Source organism: Caloenas nicobarica, chromosome 1 (genome assembly GCF_036013445.1).
Source record: "Caloenas nicobarica isolate bCalNic1 chromosome 1, bCalNic1.hap1, whole genome shotgun sequence".
NCBI classification, from domain to species: domain Eukaryota; kingdom Metazoa; phylum Chordata; class Aves; order Columbiformes; family Columbidae; genus Caloenas; species Caloenas nicobarica.
In genome coordinates, this window is record NC_088245.1 from 212,265,200 (window position 1) to 212,286,355 (window position 21,156).

Sequence of the window (21,156 nt, forward strand, 5' to 3'; positions counted from 1 at the left end):
TGTGTCTCTTGGAACAGAAACCAAACATTGTTAACAATCATTTCAACTGCATTTCTTGAGATAGAGATAGATATTGGGCGTAATCAGTGAGCCCCGATGTCAAGTGCAATGAGCAAGGTATCGGAATGCTGCAATGCATTAAAGGACATAAAATATTGCTTGCTTACCTTCACTTTTGGCCTGTGTTTCAGGAAAAGTGTCCTTGTGTATAAACTGAAGAAAAGGAGAAAAGTGTGCTTAAAATTTCATGTCTAAGACAACATATAAAATAATAATGTTTTACTAACCCCAGTTTTATTTTCTAACCAGGAAATAATTGCTTCTGTGATTGCAGAGCTACCCATTCTGCCTAGATTTACACAAAATAGGAGACATTAGCCTATAGTAATTCCTTCTGTGCTAGACTACGATTAGCAAACTCATCTACCCCATTGCCTATGTGGGGAGAAAAAGAGAAACTCAGAGAAGCAAATTTTCTCTCCAGTAAGGAAAAGACTAAATAGAGACTAGAGCTTGACATTTTGGAAGGATGAAATTAAATCAGTGTACCACAAAATATAACAGATGTTAAAGAAGGTGGCGGGGGGGAGGTGTGGAACAGCATAGCTTGATCCTGTATCTCATTTTTGGCCTTATACACCCTTTCCCCTCAGTAGATCTTTTCGTGTGTATGACCTCACTTTTTTAAGCAGACATCTGCCCAAGGTGTCATAGGTGATGCCCCTTGCGTGGTCGAGAAAATGCCAAGTAAAGTATGTAGCTCACTGGGGTCAGACAGATTGGGCATCTGTACATTCCCTAAGGGCTAGAGGATGCAAATTCAAATTATTTCCTTTGTGCAGCATGCTGGAAAAACCTTGCCTATGCTGTCCAAACCGCCTGCATCAGCTTGCTTTCTGTACGGAATTTTCTTTAAAATATTATCTCAAACTGTTTAGGGCTGCAGACAACCTGCCAGCCAAAGTGGAGCAGCTGTTTTCCACATACTATGACATATTTTATATATACACAGGTACATATAGATATATATACATGTAAAAAAGCTATCAGATCAGCTACTGGAAATACACATATTTTTCTTGCATCTTCCTTTTACTAGCTAGTTTAACATCTGACCAAAAAAAAAGGAGGATACTATGTTAGATGTAGAAAAACATAAGTAATCAAGTGTCCTCAACTACACAGAATGTATCTGTTAAACAGACATTTACTTAGTTACAGTTAAGTGGTAAAATATTATTTCATTGTAGAATGAACAAATCTACAGAAATTCTTCAGATTCCAGTGTAAATTCTCTTTTTGTTCCTGGTTCCACTAGATGGTGGTATAGAGCAAAAACAAGAGAGAAAAACCCACTGGCTGCAGACTTTATAACACAGGCTCTGGTTTAAGTTTCCTTCTAAAACTAATGTCCAGCAAAAAAAGGTTAGTTATGCTTCTAAAATTAAACATCCTTAAGTACTTCAAGATTGCTGCTCAAGAACAGAAAGGTATTCATAGCTTATATTTTGAAACAAATAAATATTTTCCTGAAAAAACATGACTATCTAAAGATTAATTAGTACATTTTGAAGAATATAAATTACTTTTAGAGAGTTTTTAGACCAGCTGCAAAAAGGAAGGAAAAACTCTCACCAGTTTAATAAGAAGTCATTTTCCTACCCTTCTGGCCAATACAACATTTTGAAGTAAATGTGAATGAACCTGGGAGAACTCTTAAAACTGAACATCCAGTTTATAAAACATTTCCTACCTTAGCAGGATGTGAAGGTAAGAGCCCAGGCCTGTGAGAATATGCCACCAGGCATGAAATTGTGTCACAGCTCCCACAACTGGAGGCATCTTCTCTCGTAGTGCTCTGGAAGAAAGAGACTTAATGTAATTTTTTTTGGTTTTTTTTTTCAAGCTAAGCAATCTCAAATCTCATTGCTTGATTGTCAGATCACATGTTATTGCTTCCGTATCTCAGGCGTGTGCTTCACGAGTGAGACTTCACGTCGTCAGGCTTTCAGCAGGGAAGGAACAGCAGTTAGACCTTACGCACTATAGAAAGTTATCGTAACAGAAAACTGGCTTTCTTACATATATAAAGCAAGCACACACTTCTTCATACAATGAATGATCAGTTACTTCTGGACTCCAAGTTCAGGAAATATATTTACAGCATCTCACAGTCCAAAGAAGGGCAATAGAGCTGGGGAAGGGGCTGGAGCACAAGTGTGATGGGAGCAGCTGAGGGAGCTGGGGGGTTCAGCCTGGAGAATAGGAGCTGAGGGGAGACCTTCTGATCTCTGAACTGCCTGAAAGGAGCTTGGAGCATGGAAGGGGTTGGTCACTTCTCCAAGTAACATGTGATAGGATGAGAAGAAATGGCCTCAGGTTGCACCAGGGGAGGTTTAGATTGGATCTTGGGAACAATTTCTTTGCTGAAAGGGCCGTCAGGCATTTGAACAGGCTGCCCAGGGCAGTGGTGGAGTCACCATCCATAGAGGGGTTTAAAAGACGCGTAGATGAGGTTCTTAGGGTCATGGTTTAGAGGTGGACTTGGCAGTGTTAGGTTAATGGTTGGACTCGATGATCTTAAAGGTCTTTTCCAACCAAAACAACTCCATGATTCTATTCAGCTCCCCAAAGCCTTGTGAACTACTGTCCACAAGATGAAATGCTGAGTTTAAGGTCTAAAAGAGGAAACGGGATCCATCCACTTCACATTCGGCAATCGCACGACCTATTCTCCAGCTCCACGGAAGCTTAGCTTGCCTTTCGCTGTTGTACTCTAAAGCAGGGACAAAACGGGTGTTTAGTGAGGAACTGATGAAAGTGGAGGGTCTGAAATACTCCAACATGCTTTATATTTCACACAGGTATGGGGTGTGAGGGTAAGGGCTGGAGATAGGGACTGAAATGGAAGGAACTACATTTCCCCAATTTCTCCTGCTCAATGGGCTTCTGCAGGTAACACTGACTTTGGTTGGTGGTGCAACAAATATTTGCATCTGCCTGTCTTCTGACTTTCATTTCACATTCAGTCAAAACGAAAAAGGGTAAAACAACGATCGCAGGTGTCAAGGAAGAAAAATCTGCAGCTTCTGTAATATTTATTTACTGCTTGATGTTGTAGCGTTCAGTGTCCCTGACTAAACGCTAATCCCTGAGCTACCGCTTCATTTCCAGAGCTGCTCAGTCACAAATACGAACAAAGAGCTTCAATTCAGTCAGCCTGGGAATGACACGGTGGAACACACAGACTGTCACCCCGGCACAGCCTCTGAGCTTTTGGATGACAGGAAATCTCAAAGCTCAAATTCCAAAGTGCATGGATCCAACCAAGGAAGCTGAGTGCTATAGAGTTGTTTTTCTTTTTTTGCTGTCTTTTTTTTTTAAATAAGCTTCAGATTTAATGAAATATGAAACAACAAATCCTGAACTAAAATACAGTTTTGAACAGTAATACCAAAAAGAGAAGTTAAGTGGATGATTCACAAGTTTCATCTTTAGAGAATAAAAAATTACAAGGAACTGGAATATATTTTCTCCAAACATTCGATTTACATACTGTCTGGAAAAATTCAAGTCTCTGCAGACATCTGATTAAAGCTAGTAAACAAGTGTATTTATTTTTCTCCAGCACCATAACCAAACAAATATTACAGGAAATACACTAACTTATTTTTCCCTCTGTGAAATGAGGATGGAAAAAAGTGCTTCAGCAGCTGGTATAATTTTTGAGTTCAGGAAAAAGTTCAAAAGCCCCACGGACCGGCAGGAGCTCAGCAGGCTCAGTGAATTGGGGGTTATGATCTCACCAGTGATGTGATGCAGCTGCAAAATCAATCCTGGTGCCAATATTTGCAAAGTCACCGTACACCCACCCACTTGTGTTGGCAAATAACTTTTCTATGCCATCTGTACTGAGTGTTTCCATGGATCAGGCACCAGGTATTATATTGAGTACACCTGTATTTTTAAAAACAGTTTCAAGAAAACTCTGTTGGAGTTAAGTTTTAATTGGCCTAACCTACTGCAGGGATGACAGAGCCAAAAGGGAGAGATGGAAAACACTAGATTTGTTACAGCACGCTATGACCTGGCTCTGACAAAGCAGCCTGCTAGGACAATTCTGTGCACCACAACAGTGTAACAGTGTATTAGACAGTCAAGAACAGATTTTATGGATGCTGCCATCACCCTTTCCATCTCCTCCAGCTTGTGGTGGAACACGAGGAGCACAATTAACAAAAGAAAGGTGCAGTTGTCCAGTTCCAGGGGAACATGCATTAAGAGAACGTGGACCTATTGGAGAGGGGCCAGAGGAGCCCCAGAAATGATGCGAGGCTGGAACAGCTCTGCTGGGAGGACAGGCTGAGAGAGCTGGGGTGTTCAGCTGGAGAAGAGAAGCTCCGGGGAGACCTTAGTGTGGCCTTTCTGTACTTAAAAGGGGCCAATAAGAAAGATGGGGACAGACTTTTGAGCAGGGCCTGTTGTGATAGGACAAGGGGTGACGGTTTTAAACTAAAAGAGGGGAGATTCAGGCCAGACATGAGGAAGAAATGTTTTCCACTGAGGGTGGTGAGAGCCTGTCCCAGGTTGGCCAGAGAGGTGGTGGATGAACCATCCCTGGAGACATCCCAGGCCAGGCTGGACGGGGCTCTGAGTAACCTGAGCTGGTGCAGATGTCCCTGCCCATGGCAGGGGGGGCACTGGATGAGCTTGGAAGGTCCCTTCCAATCCAAACTGTTCTATGATTCTATGACAACAACCTCTTGGACTGGTGTTCTTTCTTGCATGGACAGGATATCTACCCATACGATGAGATGGTGTGTTCCTACAAGCTTCATCTGGAGGCCTTTTTTTTTTTACCCCATTTGGCAAGACACTAACAGAGACAAAGTCTTTTCTGGGCTCCCCTACAAGTGCTAAGCCAGAAGACTCCAGGTTAATAACAGCAGCCACTGTGGTGTGTTGGCTCACAGGGTTATTGTTCTTCCTGAGACACTCAAACAGCTGTTTTTTATTGGTGACAGATATATTGCAAGAGATATTTCTTTAACCCGCAGAGCTACTGCTTTTGATATTTTCCTGGGAAATGGCAAGAGCAGAAATGAAAAAAGCAGCATAAGAAACTCATTCAGATGAAGTCAACTGTGAATAGCATGCTTTACTAAGCCACAGATCCTCCAAATTACTTCAGTGACATTACTTTCTCTCAATTTAAATTGAAGATAAAGAGAAATATCAATTATTTAAAAAAATATAACTATTCATGGATAAAAAAAATGTTAAAAGACTGCTGAGTGCTGAACCTAGTCATGAGCAAATGAGATAAAACACTTGTAAATGTTTTGTAGGCAGCGTACCATACATACCATGAGACAGGCTTGAATATACACCACAGAAAAAACAAAGCTTTATGCCAAAAGGCGATTAAGAGCTCTCTGGACTAAGTGAAAGAACTCACCTCAATTTATCACAGAAAATGTTGTCCACATTCCAGAGAAAAAATCCCATTAAAAATACAGTTAATGACGTATAGCCTAGACCTCTAAGCCATGGGTATACCCTAGAAAGACAAGGAGAGAAATAACGTGAAGTTTAGTCCAAGATTCTTCAAAGGTGGCTTTTATGTATCATACGTAAATACTATTACATACAAATCAACTGATTTATTTTTTTTTTTCACAAAAGGAAAAACATCGACTTGAATTCTCATTTATTTAAGTATTGTGTTTTACCTCCTTCCCTCTCTCCTGAATTCACACTCTCTGAGACTGGTCTTTTTAATGTTTCACTCTATATTTCTAATTGTTCCCCTAAATACTGCTCTCTTCTAACACAAAAAGTGGGAAAAATGAAGTTGACTAAAAAGGTACTTACTCTTCTGTCCTGTGTATAATTTTTCAGTTAAAAAATAGCCACGTTACAAATTAGGATTCTGCCAAAAGAGGCAGCTCTCTTCAAATATTACACATGATATGCCTATACTAGGGGAATTGTTTAAATAAGGTCTTTCAAAATGACTGTAGTGTTTTGTGAATGCAGACCACCGTGACGAACAACTAACCAAATGACTGGTTTTAGGAAGCAGTCATTTCTTGTTGCATTTTATCATTGAGCGGGATGGAAAAATGTCACTTTCATTTTCCTCTTTAGAATATGGGCAACACACTGAAGAAATGAGATGCAAGAAAATGCATCATTAATAAATTTACCCTCACTATCTGCAATCAAGTGGGAGCATGGAATTGTAAACTACCTACATGGAAGCTGGTAACATTTGCTCCTTTCCCACTAAGAAGACAAATCCAAAAGCAAATCCAATTCCAACTCTAAGAAGCCCCCATGAAATATTTCAAGTTATTTTTAAGTACTATGAATGCACAGTTTAGATTCTGGGTTAAAACACGTTCCTGAGCTGCTTTTTCTCCATTGTGTTATATACACAGTGCGTGTTTCAGAGCTGTGAGTGTTGGCAACCAAAATGTGCAAAACACGACAGGTAGAGCTTCTTCCACAGGGCAAACTAATAAGACACAAGCTGCATATGTCCACAACATGTACTGCCAACATAAACTAGCAGAATTGTTATTTGTTTAGTCTAATAAATGCATGGAGCATCATGCAGTACATGACACAGGCTACACTGTAATATTCCCAACTCAGTGCTCTAGAGATATAAGCAAGCCCAGGACATGAAAGAGCACTAAATGGTATGTTATACATGCTGGTAATTAGGTAATTATAACCAGAATTGTTCAGAGAATAAATAGTGTTGTTTTGTGAAGTAATGAGAGAGAGGTTGGCATCTCTTCTGAATAGGGAACACGCTTTGTGAACAGAGAACAACATTTGCCAAGTTGTAATCTCAGGGAGGAAAGCAGACCCAAGAAATAGACGAAAAGTGTGGGGAGAAACAGGCGGGAACATAAAATGATGACAGGAAGAGATAGCAGCCTGGAAGGACTAACATGCTGCTCTTTGAGATTTTTACTCTAAGCTCAGAGCAACTTCAAGCCCCACACTAAGAAATATGAGTGATAGGAAGGGTGGCCAGCAGGCCCAGGGCACTGGGGAGGCCAAACCTCGAATCCTGGGGGTAGTTTTGGTCCCTCACGCCAAGAAAGGCCTTGAGGTGCTGGAGCGAGTGGAGAGAAGGGAACGGAGCTGGGGAAGGGGCTGGAGCACAAGTGTGATGGGAGCGGCTGAGGGAGCTGGGGGTTCAGCTGGAGAACAGGAGCTGAGGGGAGACCTTCTGATCTCTGACCTGCCTGAAAGGAGCTTGGAGCCAGGGGGGTCGGGCTCTGCTCCCCAGGAACAAGCGCCAGGACCAGAGGAAACGGCCTCAAGTTGCGCCAGGGGAGGTCGAGGTTGGATCTTGGGAACAATTTCTTCTTGGAAGGGGCTGTGGGGCATTGGAACAGGCTGCCCAGGGCAGTGCTGGAGTCACCATCCCTGGAGGGGTTGAACAGATGCAGAGATGAGGTTCTTAGGGACATGGGGTAGTGCCAGGGATGGGTTATGGTTGGACTCAACGACCTAAAAGGTCTCTTCCAACCAAAATGATACTATGATTCTATGATTAAAGAAGTAAGAAACAAATTAAGCAGAAATCTAGGTCTATATATCAGCTGGAAGAGGCTTGGACAAGTGCTAATACTATCAATGGAAAGACGGGAATATGTTTTAGTGACACAGAGGAAATAAATCAAAGAAAAGACAGGGTACCTCCTGGTTGGCACAGCTTCTCTAGCAGAACTAATTTAAAATTAGTAGTTTAGTTAAAATTTAGAAGTAGTTTAAACATAGTTCTCTCCCCGTCCCAACTTTCTAATCAGTTTGCATAATACAATCAAAGGGGGAAGCAAGTCTTTGTAGGGCCACGTTGCAATGAAGTTATTCAGCTAAATAAGAAAATACACTCCAAATCCTTAAAATCAAAAAGAAAATGTAGGTGAAACTTCAGAGGCTTTGTCAGAATAAAGTAATGAATGATACCCTGGGAGGGAGGATGGTGGTGTTATTGATAGCTATTCACAGAAGACAACGAAATGTTTCAAAAATAATGAGAGTGCACAAGTGTGTGGAATTCGAAGAACTGGAATGACTGTAGGACCATGGGTTTGTCCACACAGCAAGAAATAGACTTAATCTAAGTGACTAGACGTGCACTAAATCCTTGCATAAGAACAAAATTAAAATGACCTGAACTCGATTCAACTTAATTTCCCTTGGAAGTAAATTAAGGCAATATCACTTAAGATCTCTAGGCAAGGATTAAAATTTCCATGTTCATGGGTTTGAAAAATACCTTTAAACTGATGATTGTTTCTAAGGCAGCAAGCAATACGCTATCAGTTTTAAGTTCTTCTTGCTGAAGAAAAGTCTGTCAACATTTACACTTGGTCTGTGGGGATTTCTTAAGGGAAAATCAAACCAAATTAACTCAAATTGCAGTTAGAAGGTGATTCAATGAATCCACTTTAAATTCACACCTTTTGTTAAATTCTTCCTTGTATTCCTGAACAGATATGTGTGTAACTCGAAACGAAGTTTAACAAAAAGACCATTTATAAAGAAGACAGTAGAGAAAAATCAGAAATTTTCAGGGTCAATCCCCAAACACATGAGAACACCAGCTATTCAGAGGAGAGATGGGAGGGGGGCAACCAACTGAGCCCCTGAGAGCTAAAGGTATCTGTTTATTACAATACTGACTCAATTTTTCTTCACTTTGACCCACCAACTCTGTGCTCTGATGATTCTCACGCGTCCCAATGTTTCCTAACACTTTAAATACCCTTTTGTTTGTCATAAACAGTTTGTATTCCAATTTCCATAACATATACCTAACTTTACCCAGTCCAAACTGCAATGAAAACTATCATTTAACCTTCTGTGTTATCTTTTACATTTGAATTTTAGATACCTGTGTAGGGAAAAGGAAAATATTAACTGATGGTTCAGGTCTACAGTCTTACTCTCGCCTTTCTCCAAGTATCATCAGTAGATTTTTTTTACACTGGTAACAGATTTCCCGTGTTACCCAGCAATATGAAGGCAGAAACTCCGTTCCACTTGAAATCCCAGGCTAACAGCTGAAGTCACCAGCAGTGAACACTGATCGTAAGCGTAAAGATCCCAGTTTTGTTTAATGTCATCCCAGTGGCTTCAAGAAAACGCAAGACGACGAGCCATTCCCTTTCAACCAAACCGAGCACGTGAGTTAGAATTATGTACCTAATTAAAGATATTTTGCCATTGCCAATTTCTCATGTTAAGCCCACCAAAAAAAGATGCAAACCTGAAATTATATCTTATGATGCTGAAGTAAGTTGTTACTTACCATAATACTATATAAACAGATCGTAGCACTATAATGGAAACTAACGTTCCATACATGATCTGGAAATGAAAAGAGAGAAAATTCAGCAGTTGGATTCAAGAGAATTTATAACACACTACAGAAGTAAAACATTTTTGAAGCCTCTGTTGATTTTTGTTTCTGAGCCCCAGGAAAACAGTATCCCCTCTAACTTTCTCTGCAGAAAGTCTTCCATAAGTTTCAAATAAACATATGACTAGAAACCATGCCTTTTGTGCAATTACAGGAAAAGTCAGTGGTGTTAAAACCCCTATTTCACTATTTTGAATTAGAAAGTAAACACTAGATGGCACTCAGCAAGCACGCTGAAATAAAAACGGTAGAGAAATTCTCTCTCTTCTGTATCTGTGCATTTTAGACCAGGATTGCATAAGCTTCAGCTAAAACCCGTGTTTGAAAGCCATACTTCCCTCACTGATATTTGATTAATATTTTTTCCTGAAAGCAAACACTTGAATAGACTATGCACTGAGCACCAGTACAGAAGAAAGTTTCCAGGAAGCTTTTAAACCCAACTATTACAGATTGTTGGGATTCAGTCTAATTACACAGCGGGAAGGCTGCGTGCTCTGAAAAGAATCCACGAGCAAAATCTGGCTCACTGTAGACTTGATGAATTTGTATGTAATCACCTGACTTATATAAGAAGTCGAAAGAATAATTTATTTTTTCTGCCTCATGATCTTTAAATCATTCTCCTGCTTTTTTTATTCACAAGATTAGGATCCACATAAAACCACCTCCAAGTCTTACAGGCTAAAGAAGAGAAGAAACGTGGTCAGCCAAGCCTGAAAAGCGATGCAGAAGCCACTGTGGCAGAGAGGATTTTCAGACACTGGTGACAGCAGATTACTCTCCAATGCTTTTTATTTTGAGCACTGTTCTCCTCCTGCCAAAAAGGAGTTGGTTCCAAGCAGTCGATCCTTGGTCTTTGCCTCTCTCCAGTGGCCCGCAAACCCCTTGCTATTTTTCACTTGTTCTTTGATTTGACCTCGTCATTTTTGCTTTTAGTTAACTCCTATTTAATGCTGCTTTCTTTTACATGAAACAGGAAAAAAAGAGAAACCTTTGCTACCTATTTCCAGAAGTCGCTAAACCTCACACAGGTGTATTTACAAACCAGTGTCCTTACCATGTTTTATTGATCTCCTCAGCCCTTTCCTTCTTTTAGATTCTATTTTCTTCAAGGCAAGGACTAACTCTCACTCTGCTCTAACCAGGGAATTCAGCTATTACTATCCTGCAAAAATATGCACGTGTCTAGTCATCTGACAAAATAGATTGCTGTGGTAACGCCAAGTGAAACCAACCTTTTGGAAGTCCATAAAGGCAAATTTTCAAACTCCTTTTAGCTTTAAGGACGAGGTTAGCGGCACACACCATATTATCGGTGCATATATAAACAGTAAGACAAAAGAGCCCCTTATGTTTGACAACAGATAGAAATAAGCTCCAATATTGACTATGTAAAGTCATTCAGCACAGCAGCTCTTTATTTGCATTCAGAGCAAGATCAAATAACTTCAGTAACTCAACTACTACTACTGGGTGTCCCGCTCTGTAGAGCCACATTATTTGAAAGGCTAATTGGTTCTGGCTTGTACTTTACACAAAACTGCTAGCTAATTCCAGTTCCCTTGCTGGGGTACAGCACATAAATCAGGAGAAAACACCCCAAACCTGCTAAACATAGTGATCAATATCAGATGCTTATCAGTCCTAAGCAAAAGGTAGAAAGGGGACTGCTCAGGTATGTGAGGTGCTGCACGCTGGTACAATTCATCTCTAACATTTTGCCTATAAAGACCTCACCATATAACAAATACAGGCTGAATTTAAAAGTTAAACGACATTTTACTTCATCAGTCTCATTTAAAACAGCCTGTTTCGTTTTCCTAATCAAATCCACTAATTTTTTCCAAGAGGGATAGCACAGAAAGGACTCACAGAAAAGCTCCCCTGGAACCCAAATCACAGTTCGATGACTTTTCCTTGCTGACCTCCTCCTTCCTACAATTTCCATTGATAAAACGCTCTTCTGCAGCAGAAGAGATGAAAAAAATCTACCCATGAAAAGAAATTTATATCATGCACATTAGGTGTGCAACCACCTTCCTGCTTTTATCCAATCTGCTCTGAGGTTCTTTGTACAAGAAGTTAGACAGCATCAGACTATGCCTAGAGAAACACGGCTTATAGGCAGCCCAAAGTCCTGGTAAAAGGCTAAAAATGCTATTTTTTTTTGCAGCAGCTGCTAAAAGCAGGAAAGAGCAAACGCTAAGAGAAAAGCTTTCTTTGTAGAGCCTCTGGCTTGGTATCTCCTGGTGAGTTGCTTAATGGCTTGCAGAAGAGGACAGTCTTAAATGGAGGAAAAAAAAAAAAATAAAAAGAACCTTGCAGCGACTGAAGAAAAACATGCCCACAGTTGACACTTCAATTTCTTGCTTTTTCCGCTCCCCCACACAAACAAGTTGTTAGCGCTAAAACACATTTGTGTTTAAAAGCCTGTGAAAGACGGGGACAACAAAGCGTTGTGCTCCACACGCTCCAACCCTCCCCTTCACGCTAAGGCAACGTCGAGATGTTGTTGTGACACGCGGAGACCGGAGCCGCGCGTCTTGCTACAGCTGCTTCTTACTAGAGGTTTACAAACCAAACTACACAACTTACTTTATATAGTTTATACTTTAGTATATACTCTAGTTTATACTTTATACTTATACTCTTACTCCTTTACCACCCATGGATTTACTGTTTTCATTATGGCAAAAAATTGTTGGGTATTATCCTTCCACACAAAGGATAAAATACAAAATAAAAAAAACTACCTTATTCAAGTTGACTCAAATTTCTCAACTCCTTTAGCTCTCTTTTGTTTTTTTTCCTTTAAGTAACACATCACATAAGTGACAGATGAAAACCCAAGCAAGTTTTGTGCTATTTTGTCTCACTGTGCCTTTAAATTGTAAGTCAAACAACACCCTTGCACTACAAATGAAACAAAAGGAAACAGCAGAATCCCATCATTTTTTGTTATCATCAGACAGTTCCCTCTTTACTGCTTAAGATACAAATAAAGCTGCAGGTATTTCAGCTTTGCAATGGGGAAACACTCAAAGTCTTATTAATACACAGTGGATTAGCCGATAAGGAGGCCAAATATGAAGAACATCTTTCTAATTCCCAAATGGGAACTAAGTGTTTCAGGGCTCGGTGTTTGGCAGGATTTTCGGTGTGCAGGCAGTTAAGCAAGTCATATAGATTCATTTCTTATGGAAGTTGGTTGGTACTCCAACACTAGGGGGAATATACAAGACTGGTTCTTCATCTACCCTTTTAGTACAGAAAGAGCCTGTTATTTCTACTTTGTTTCCCCTGCTTCTGGCCGTTTGCCCATCCTTGGTTAATAAAGTCAATTTATCAGCCTCAAATATTAGCGTACGCATTGGGAACTGCACTGAGAGATTTTGGGTTCTTGGCAATCACTGCTTATCTATTAATATACCAACCAGCTATCAAAAAAATAGCCTAAGTACTTAAAGTTGAAAACTGTGTTTGCAATTTATAACGAGGAAAACAGACTTCTACATGTTCTTGGATTTCTGGAAATTAAATCAGAGCAGAGAGGAAAAGGAAAGACAATCCCCACGATGACAATGAAACACCGAGTAACTCAGCGTAGTTATGGCTGTTTAGTACCACATGCTGCCCTGACAGCTCCTAAACGAATTAATTCTGATTCACTTGGTTTGGTCTTGTTTGGATGCCCATATGTGATGGCAAAGTGACATACAGGTCGCTGTTTCTGCGTGGCACCGAGTGGATCTCCTGAGCTTCGGGGACACTGCAGCAAACTGAGCTTGTCTTGGATCCCCTTCAACGATATATAGAGCTGATCCTTTGGGGAGTCTGAACATCCTTCCACATTCCTTAAGATATTGTGCAGGTATGGGTACTAGAACGAAAACTGCACGCACTTTCTGGAAGATATCCCCACACAAGCTGTGTGAAAGAGTGAAATGTCACTCGAATTAGTTTTATACGTGGCCTTCAGCAGGATAGTGTCCAAGGAGAAAAAAACTCTTTGGCGAAGACATGCCCTGAAAAGGTGATTTTTAACGGACTGCTTGGAAATTTGACCATGTAGAACGTTAAGACAACATGTTCCACAAATCTACAACTAAGTGTTGCCTGAGCAGTGGGAGAGACTGTGAAGAGCTGTAGGACATCAAGCGGGTCCACGGAGATTCGCCAAAATGGGGAGTCCTGTAAGTTTTGAACAGATTGTGCCCTGACATAACATATTCCTCATGCAGTTTCAGGCTCCCATATGTACTTCTACATTTGTATTTCATAGTGATTTCGCTTCCTTTGCATTTGTGTATTTAAAACACCTCTGGAGAACATTTTTATTAATTTTTTCATTTTGGCAAATGAAATAACCTTTTTTTCCCCATGCTTACTCTCTTCCTCTTACCCGAAGTCACCTTAATTTGTAAACCTAATACTTGTATTTTACTGTGGCAGAAAATTCACCGGTCATATTATTATGCTGTTTAGTTTAGAAAAAGAATGGCTGGTATTTGCCCACCAGGGCATGCTCTTCCATTCTGAATCATTTGCCATCCTAGTCCTCAAGGTTCTCTCTTCATCTCCTCCCCTGTACTCAGCAATACCTCAGAACTTTGTATCATCACAAATTTCATCAGTACATCACTCCGTTTTTCCTGCTATAGGTCATTAAACAAAAACAGTTCCACTACTGATCTGAAGAAAGCCCAGACTGATCCTGCCTTTTGTTATCTCCTTTAGCCATTTTCCGCTAGTTGCTCCCTTCCCTTATTTGCACTTCTCACGCTGATCTACTTCTTCAGCTTATGCAGTTTCTTATGAGACACCACAACACCACTTCTGGAATGTCTACACAAAACCCATTTTTTTAATCACATTTCCTAACGTTGAAGAAACAGCTACCAAAAAGAAGCTATCGGCTTAGCCTGAATGTTTAATCTAATTTCCTATTTACCTTTTATTAATAATTATGTTTGCTTCGAACTCTTGCAGGGGACGGCTATGCAAATAAAACAGGTTTTTAGATCTCTTTCATTATTCACATAACTTGGCCCACTAGCTGAATGAGGTTTTTGATCACTACATGTCTATAGGCAGCATATGGTATGTCGTGAGTAAATACATTAGGCTGGAATACAATATGCTTGGTAGGTGACAGCTTTCTAGGCCATCTCATATTAGAAAAAAGGCCACTTGTAAGACTTGAGTCTAAAAATTTAACTGCCAGGGTCATTTCTTCTAATTCTAGGGCTGCCTTATATTTGTGCATCTATGTGTCGCTCCACACCAGCAGCCAGTCTCCCCCCACCCCTTCCTTGTATAAGCACAAATATACATGTGGTAAACAGAGATAAGCAACTAATCTGATTTAAAACTAATTCTGAGGAGAGTTTTAACCTGTCAAGGTCCCCAATCAAATTCCCATTAGAGATTTATGTGCTGGATGGGGAAGAGGCAAAGCTGTTTTCTTCCACAACGATGCTGGCTTGAAAACAACCAGGGAACTGCGATGTAGGAATGTTTAGCACCACAGAAATTAGGTAATAACAGTGCTCTAATTGGAGAGATTTTTGACAAAAACAAGATAATACATGCTGGTAAAGGCCACTGCTATCTTTCATTTAATTGATGAGGCTGTAAAAAATACCAGATCAGTTGTCAGGCAGAGAAGTGGGTTTTTTCCCCTAATGATGCGTAGCTTCGAGCTGACCAAACCCTGCATCTCATCCTCCCCCTATGTTTAAAGCACTGAGACCCTTAAAGATCTGGATGGAGAAAAAGAAGCTGGTCTCTGTTGCCATTGTGCCATGAATAATAAACTGAAATCCCCTTCATGCCCTGCTGGCAGCAAGCAATTTATGAACCTAAGCTGGGAAAGTAGAAAGTAATTCACTGAAAAATGAAGCTTGTACCCCGGCTACTGAATATAACAGGAAACCTTTCCATTCTTATTGCTCTCCTTTCAGGGAAAAAAACCACACTGAAACAACGAACAATATAAAGTTGTCCGTGTAGTTATTCCCCCTTTTGCAAAGCTGACAAATGATGACGATCACAAATACGCAGAGGAATCAAATGCTGCTCTATGTCCTGACGCTGCTTTCCAACAGAGCCAGGGACTGAGACTTAAACTACAATTACATGAGCATATTTAATTTTACTTCAAGTCTATGTGCCCCACTTGCAAAATACTTACTGAAATCGTATATCTATTTTTTCTTAATAAAGGACAAATATTAAGAAAATAACCTTGCTTAGCTGGGCAGTCAGAGAAATGTTTCCTCTGGATTTACAACATATTTGGCAAAGACTGTGAAAAAAAATTAGTTCAGTACTTGAACATCTGGAATTTGGCCACAACTGTATGTTCTCCATAAAAATCAATGTTTGGAAAGAGTTGCTGTAAAAAGTCCAGCACTTTTATGGGCCTTAATCTTTTCTACATTGATTCCTCATGTATAAATTATACCAGGGAATTCATATTCCGAACCTAAGAGAAACCAGATGCAAAAAACTAAAGGTCTGGGATACCAGTTTGAAGTTTCCCTATTTCCCGACAAGTCATAATATTTATCGTCTTAATATTTGTGACATGGGACAATACTTGTGCCAATGCATCAAAGTGAAATATGGTGAAGCTGTGATATATTTATTGCAATAAATGTAGGTTGAATAGATAATGGATGAAAGAAATAAAAATCCACTATCAATATCAATTCTACCACTGTTAACAAAATTATTTTAATTCAAAACTAGTTATAGCCAGCTTAGTAAAAGCATCAGAAATCGCCACTTTCACCCCAGCCAGCATCTTCCTGCCAGAAATATAAGTAAGGGAAAAAAAAATCAGAAAGGATTTTATTAACATTATCAAAAAAACCCCTGCAAGTTTCTCTTTTTATCTGTGAGTAACAATTCATGTTTCTAGCAGAGATTATTTGGAGCAGCTGGGAATTTATTTTATTCATCAGTGCTTCGCTAATCCACCAACAGGAATCACACATCATTTTTACAGCTGCTGATGCAGCAGGTACATTTGGACCAGTGATGGCACAGCCGATTTCGGAAATTAAGGCTTTAAAGCTCTGGCCTGCAAAGAGCTCTGTGCTCTTGCTTGGCAATTTTTCAGCTGTTATCCCTCATCAAAAAATCATAAATGAGGGAAAACTGCTCACGGCACACAGAGACGAGCGTGGTTTCTAAGCTCCCGTGAAGAGGCAAGTGATACGAGTCCTATCCCCATGGGCAGTGGATGCTTATTAGTAGTCTTGGGCTGCTACAAAAGGAACCTGCAGCAAATGTGCCTTAAAATGTCTAAGACCGAAGCAGCTGGTCTGTGACACAACCCTAGAAATTCTGTGCTTAAATTCAGCTTGAATTTACAGAAAGTAAAATTGAGTAAAGAAAAAAAGAAAAATAAGAAAAAGGGAAAAAAGGGAAAAAAGGGAAAAAAGCAAAAAGAAGGGAAAGAGGGGGGGAAAGAAGAGGGGGGTGGAGGGAAAAGGGGGGGGGGGGTAGGAAAAAGGGGGGGGGAAGGAAAGAGGGGGGGAAGGAAAGAGGGGGGGAAGGAAGGGGGGGGGAAGGAAAGGGGGGGGGAAGGAAAGGGGGGGGGAAGGAAAGGGGGGGGGAAGGAAAGGGGGGGGGAAGGAAAGGGGGGGGGAAGGAAAGGGGGGGGGAAGGAAAGGGGGGGGGAAGGAAAGGGGGGGGAAGGAAAGGGGGGGGAAGGAAAGGGGGGGGAAGGAAAGGGGGGGGAAGGAGAAAAGAAAAAGGAAAAAGAAGAGGAGAAGAAGAGGAGAAGAAAAGGAGAAGGAGAGAAGGAGAAAAAGGGAGGAAAAAAGAAATAAAAGGAGGAAAATAAAAGAGAAAAAAAGAAAAGAGAGAGAAAAAAAGAATATAAAAAAAAAACCCCACACAACACAAAAACAAACCCAGAAAAACAGAAAATCAAACTAATAAGTGAAAGCGGAGAGCAAACCATGGTGCTAAGCCGCCCCAGCCAGGTTCCGGTGTCAAGTCACCGTTTCACAGCAGCTGCCAATGGCAAGAAGGGGACAAGGACTCATGAACCCTCCCCTCACACACACCTCAGCCCATAGCGGGGGTCACCTCGTTACACCTGCCACTCATGAAAACCACCTGAAATATTAGGAACAAATGCTAAAACACAACACACATTAAACTATTCTGCTTTTTTCAGGTCACCGAGGATGGCAACACGACGGGCAGCGATACTGCTGAAAGAAGAAGCAAGAGGCAAATCACGCTTGCCTTCTGTTTTCCTTCCAGCTATAAAATCCTGTAAAACATCCCACTAAAGAAGCATAATTTAAAACAAGATTAGCTTCTCCAACAGAGCAAGATTTACCTGATGGAATACAGGCTCTTTCAAATTTAAGTAAACCTGGAAAGATTAAAAAAAAAAATAATTTGCAACAGAGAACAATCGTAACATTATTCATGTAAATATTGGCAAGACTTGTTCTTTTAGAATCAAGACATGAGAGCCTATCCATGCACCATTAAAGTTGATTAAACATTTGAATTTCTTCTGGTAAAACTTGAAGTTTTAACTGTGGAATTAATTTAAATTAAGAAGCACAAATAGAGACATTAACATCTAAAAATCTCCTCATTTAACGAAGTTGCAACACATGCAAAACCAGTTATGACGCAGAAATTATCAGGCACTTTATTGATATGTGTAACAAGAAGAAAATGCACTCTACTTTGATTTGCTGTCATTAATGCTTTTGACAATGCTTTAACATTTCAGTTAATTTCACAAAAAATCTAGGAGTTCTTCCTATTGTTAATTCGGTTCATTCAATTTCTGCTTTTGAAGAGAGAAGGGCACAAGTGTAAAAAATTTTAGGAGGCACCGAAGAGAACAGGCAAGTACTTTGAAGGCAGAAAGTGACTTATAACCATTTCTTAAAAAAAAAGTGTTATCAATAAAAATAATGAAGAAGATTCCATCTATGGTTGACAGCCAGCTTAAAATTTATTTTATTCATAAAGGGAGCAAACTGCGCTGAGAAATGGAATCGAGTTCGCCACGACGCAATTAAAATTCTATTTTTTTTAACAGTTAAGTTCCTTTCTCATTCTGGCTTTTGTTTTAAAACACGAGTTAATACACTGGACTGCACAGCACAGTTCACTTCTTGCAGCCTGCTGAAGAGGGTTTTTCTCATTTCTGTAGGTGAATTAAAGTGAGAGAAGATGGGGAATGAGCTTGTCCAAGGTCTCGAAACAAGTCAACAGTGACTGTTTTTCTCACACTCCCATTGTAACAACTGGGTTACTGCTTTTCTTTTTCATTTATTCCACACAGTGGTTTAGATAGAAAGATTTCGGGTTTCTCTGGCCAGCCCATAATTTTCCCAACAAAAGAGTAATTTTTCCTTCTTGACTAGAAGCGAGACAAATCCACTAGTGCCTGTGTAAGTTCCTTTACTGGCAGGAAAACTCAATCTAAAGGTGAAAATGCCGTATTAGAAAAAGTTACTTACAATGCTGACTATGAAGCTGTATGTTATTAACAAGAAAAGCAGCGGATAATTGACTGTGTTCTTGTACTTGAAACATTCATACCTGGAACAGAAAATAAAGGAGAGTGATATCATCCATCACTTACCATACACAGGAAGCATTTTTTCAAGGTATATGATCGCAAAACTTGTGAGAAAATTGATCCAAATGAGTCTTACACCCTCCAAGAAATCGTAGCTCCTCCAATAAAAATGTGTTGGTTTAATATAAAAATTCACAATTTTACTAAGTTTGGTGGTTTTTTTTTTTTTTTTTTTTTAAATATAGTGTAAAAAAACCCCATAATAAGGTTACACATATACAAAAAAATAACCCAGTCAGTGGAAAGAGTTTGGGAAGCAGCAGCGTTTTCAGAAGGTGCTTAAGGGGTGATAATGGATGGCAAATTAGAAATGAGTTTAAAATGCAATACGGCTGCCAAAAAACATTATATCTGTGAGCTGAGGGCAGCGTGGGAAAGGGACTAACTCACCAAACAGTGAACTCCAGAGATCTGCTAAAATGCAGATTGTTTATGACTTTACTACAGTCACAGTGCAGTAAATTTGCTAGATTGGGTAGGTCAAAAAAACCAGCTAATTGCTCCCAGTATGCAAACTAACTAATTAAAATGAGCTTCATAATCTCTACGCTACGCTTCAGTCACAGTTGTGACAGAATTATAGACCCACATCTCAGATCATGTCTCCATCACAAAAAAAAAAAAAAGGTCCAAAAAACCTGACAAAAAATGAACTTGGAGAAACAAAAGTCATGAGGGCTGGAGAAAGTTGTCTATATAACTCAACGTTACAGCTGCCTAGTTTGTTTATTAACTTTGGGAACTAGACACCATCATGGATGAATAAAAGGGAACAAAGTAAAAAAACCACGTAGGAATATCTGGAAAAATAAAAATGTACAAGCATAGCAAAAGTAATTATACAGCTTGAGAGTCAGGAGGACTAAATGATGTACAAAGGAATGTCTTGTGCAGAACCAGCCCACCAGCTACCTTCAAATAAAACAAACTATTATTAAAGGCCTCCTAAACGAAACATTATTTCGTTCTTCAGAATATTTTAATTACTACCAAACATACATACACGGAATTTTATTAGAGCTATAAACGCAGCAAGAGACATCAGTGTTTTCGAAAAATAATAGAGTAACCATTGCACAAAATAAGCATGATTATTTTTTCGAACAGATTTTTATAGCCATTTCTCATCCTCTTCCCCAATCACACTAAAATCAGATAAAATAAATGCAAAGGCAATTTCAAGGAGATGGGGAGCTACAATTTAAATATTTCCACTAACAGGGGCATTATGATTCTGGTCCTGAGTTTGCACAAATCATACTAATGTATGAATCACAAATTGATGGTAATTTCCACACACGTGGGTTTAGTCCTACAGCATCCCAGCTCCATTGCAAGCTACCCGTAATCTTCACCAAAGATATTCCAGTTTTCAAGAGCTGAATATTTGATATATTCGAAAGCAAAAAGATGATTTTTTAAATCTTTTTGTCTGCAACAAGTTGATTTATAATTTGGATTTTCCAAGTGATAGGACAAATCATGTTAAATCCAGACCTTGCAGCAACCGGCAAGAAAAATCCAACTTACAATATCTTTACAGTCACCAAATGCTACATTCCTCCCAAAATTAAATGGGAGAAAACATCCTGGCACAGCATTAAGCTGTTATGCATGTTCCAAAACAGTCCGCAAAATAGGCGATTAACTCTTCATAAAATCTTTTTTCTTTAATTTTCCAGATGAGTGGAAAGCAGGTTTAACCAGAAATCAGAAATTTGCATTTGGAGTCAGACTATATCAGAGAAATACAGCTCAAATAAATTACAATGTTGATAATTTTGTAGGCGTTACTGAAATTGATTTTATTATGTCTGCTGTTTACATATCAAGCAACACTCAGCTCTGGTTTTATACAACAGTCTTCAACAAGAGTTGTTTTCTTTTCCTGCTAAACAAACACTGGTAAAATATTTCTAAATTAGCAAAAATTAGGATTAAAGCCAGCCTGGTGCTCTAATGGCCAAGTTATAATGCTGCAGTGCTACCAAAATTGAGATCTCACTGAAATTAGTGGAAGTTTCAGTGTTGACCTCATTATACACTGGATTTGGCTTCACAGATTCTACAT

At 39.6% G+C, this 21,156-nt stretch overlaps 1 protein-coding gene across 2 annotated transcripts in view; it reads right to left on the reverse strand.

Moving 5' to 3' along the window:
• Positions 1-21,156, reverse strand: part of ACER3 (alkaline ceramidase 3) — a 65,363-nt gene that overhangs the window by 6,403 nt on the left and 37,804 nt on the right. For both annotated transcript variants that reach the window (XR_010607707.1, XM_065653458.1), the window contains exons 5-10: positions 18,964-19,045; positions 17,817-17,852; positions 9,341-9,399; positions 5,459-5,560; positions 1,754-1,858; positions 168-213 (exon numbers count right to left, since the gene is read on the reverse strand). Coding sequence is in view for 1 of the 2 variants with exons in the window: in XM_065653458.1 (XP_065509530.1) it covers positions 168-213; positions 1,754-1,858; positions 5,459-5,560; positions 9,341-9,399; positions 17,817-17,852; positions 18,964-19,045 (430 nt within the window). In the remaining variant the exon portion in view is untranslated. The remainder of the gene's footprint in view (positions 1-167; positions 214-1,753; positions 1,859-5,458; positions 5,561-9,340; positions 9,400-17,816; positions 17,853-18,963; positions 19,046-21,156) is intronic.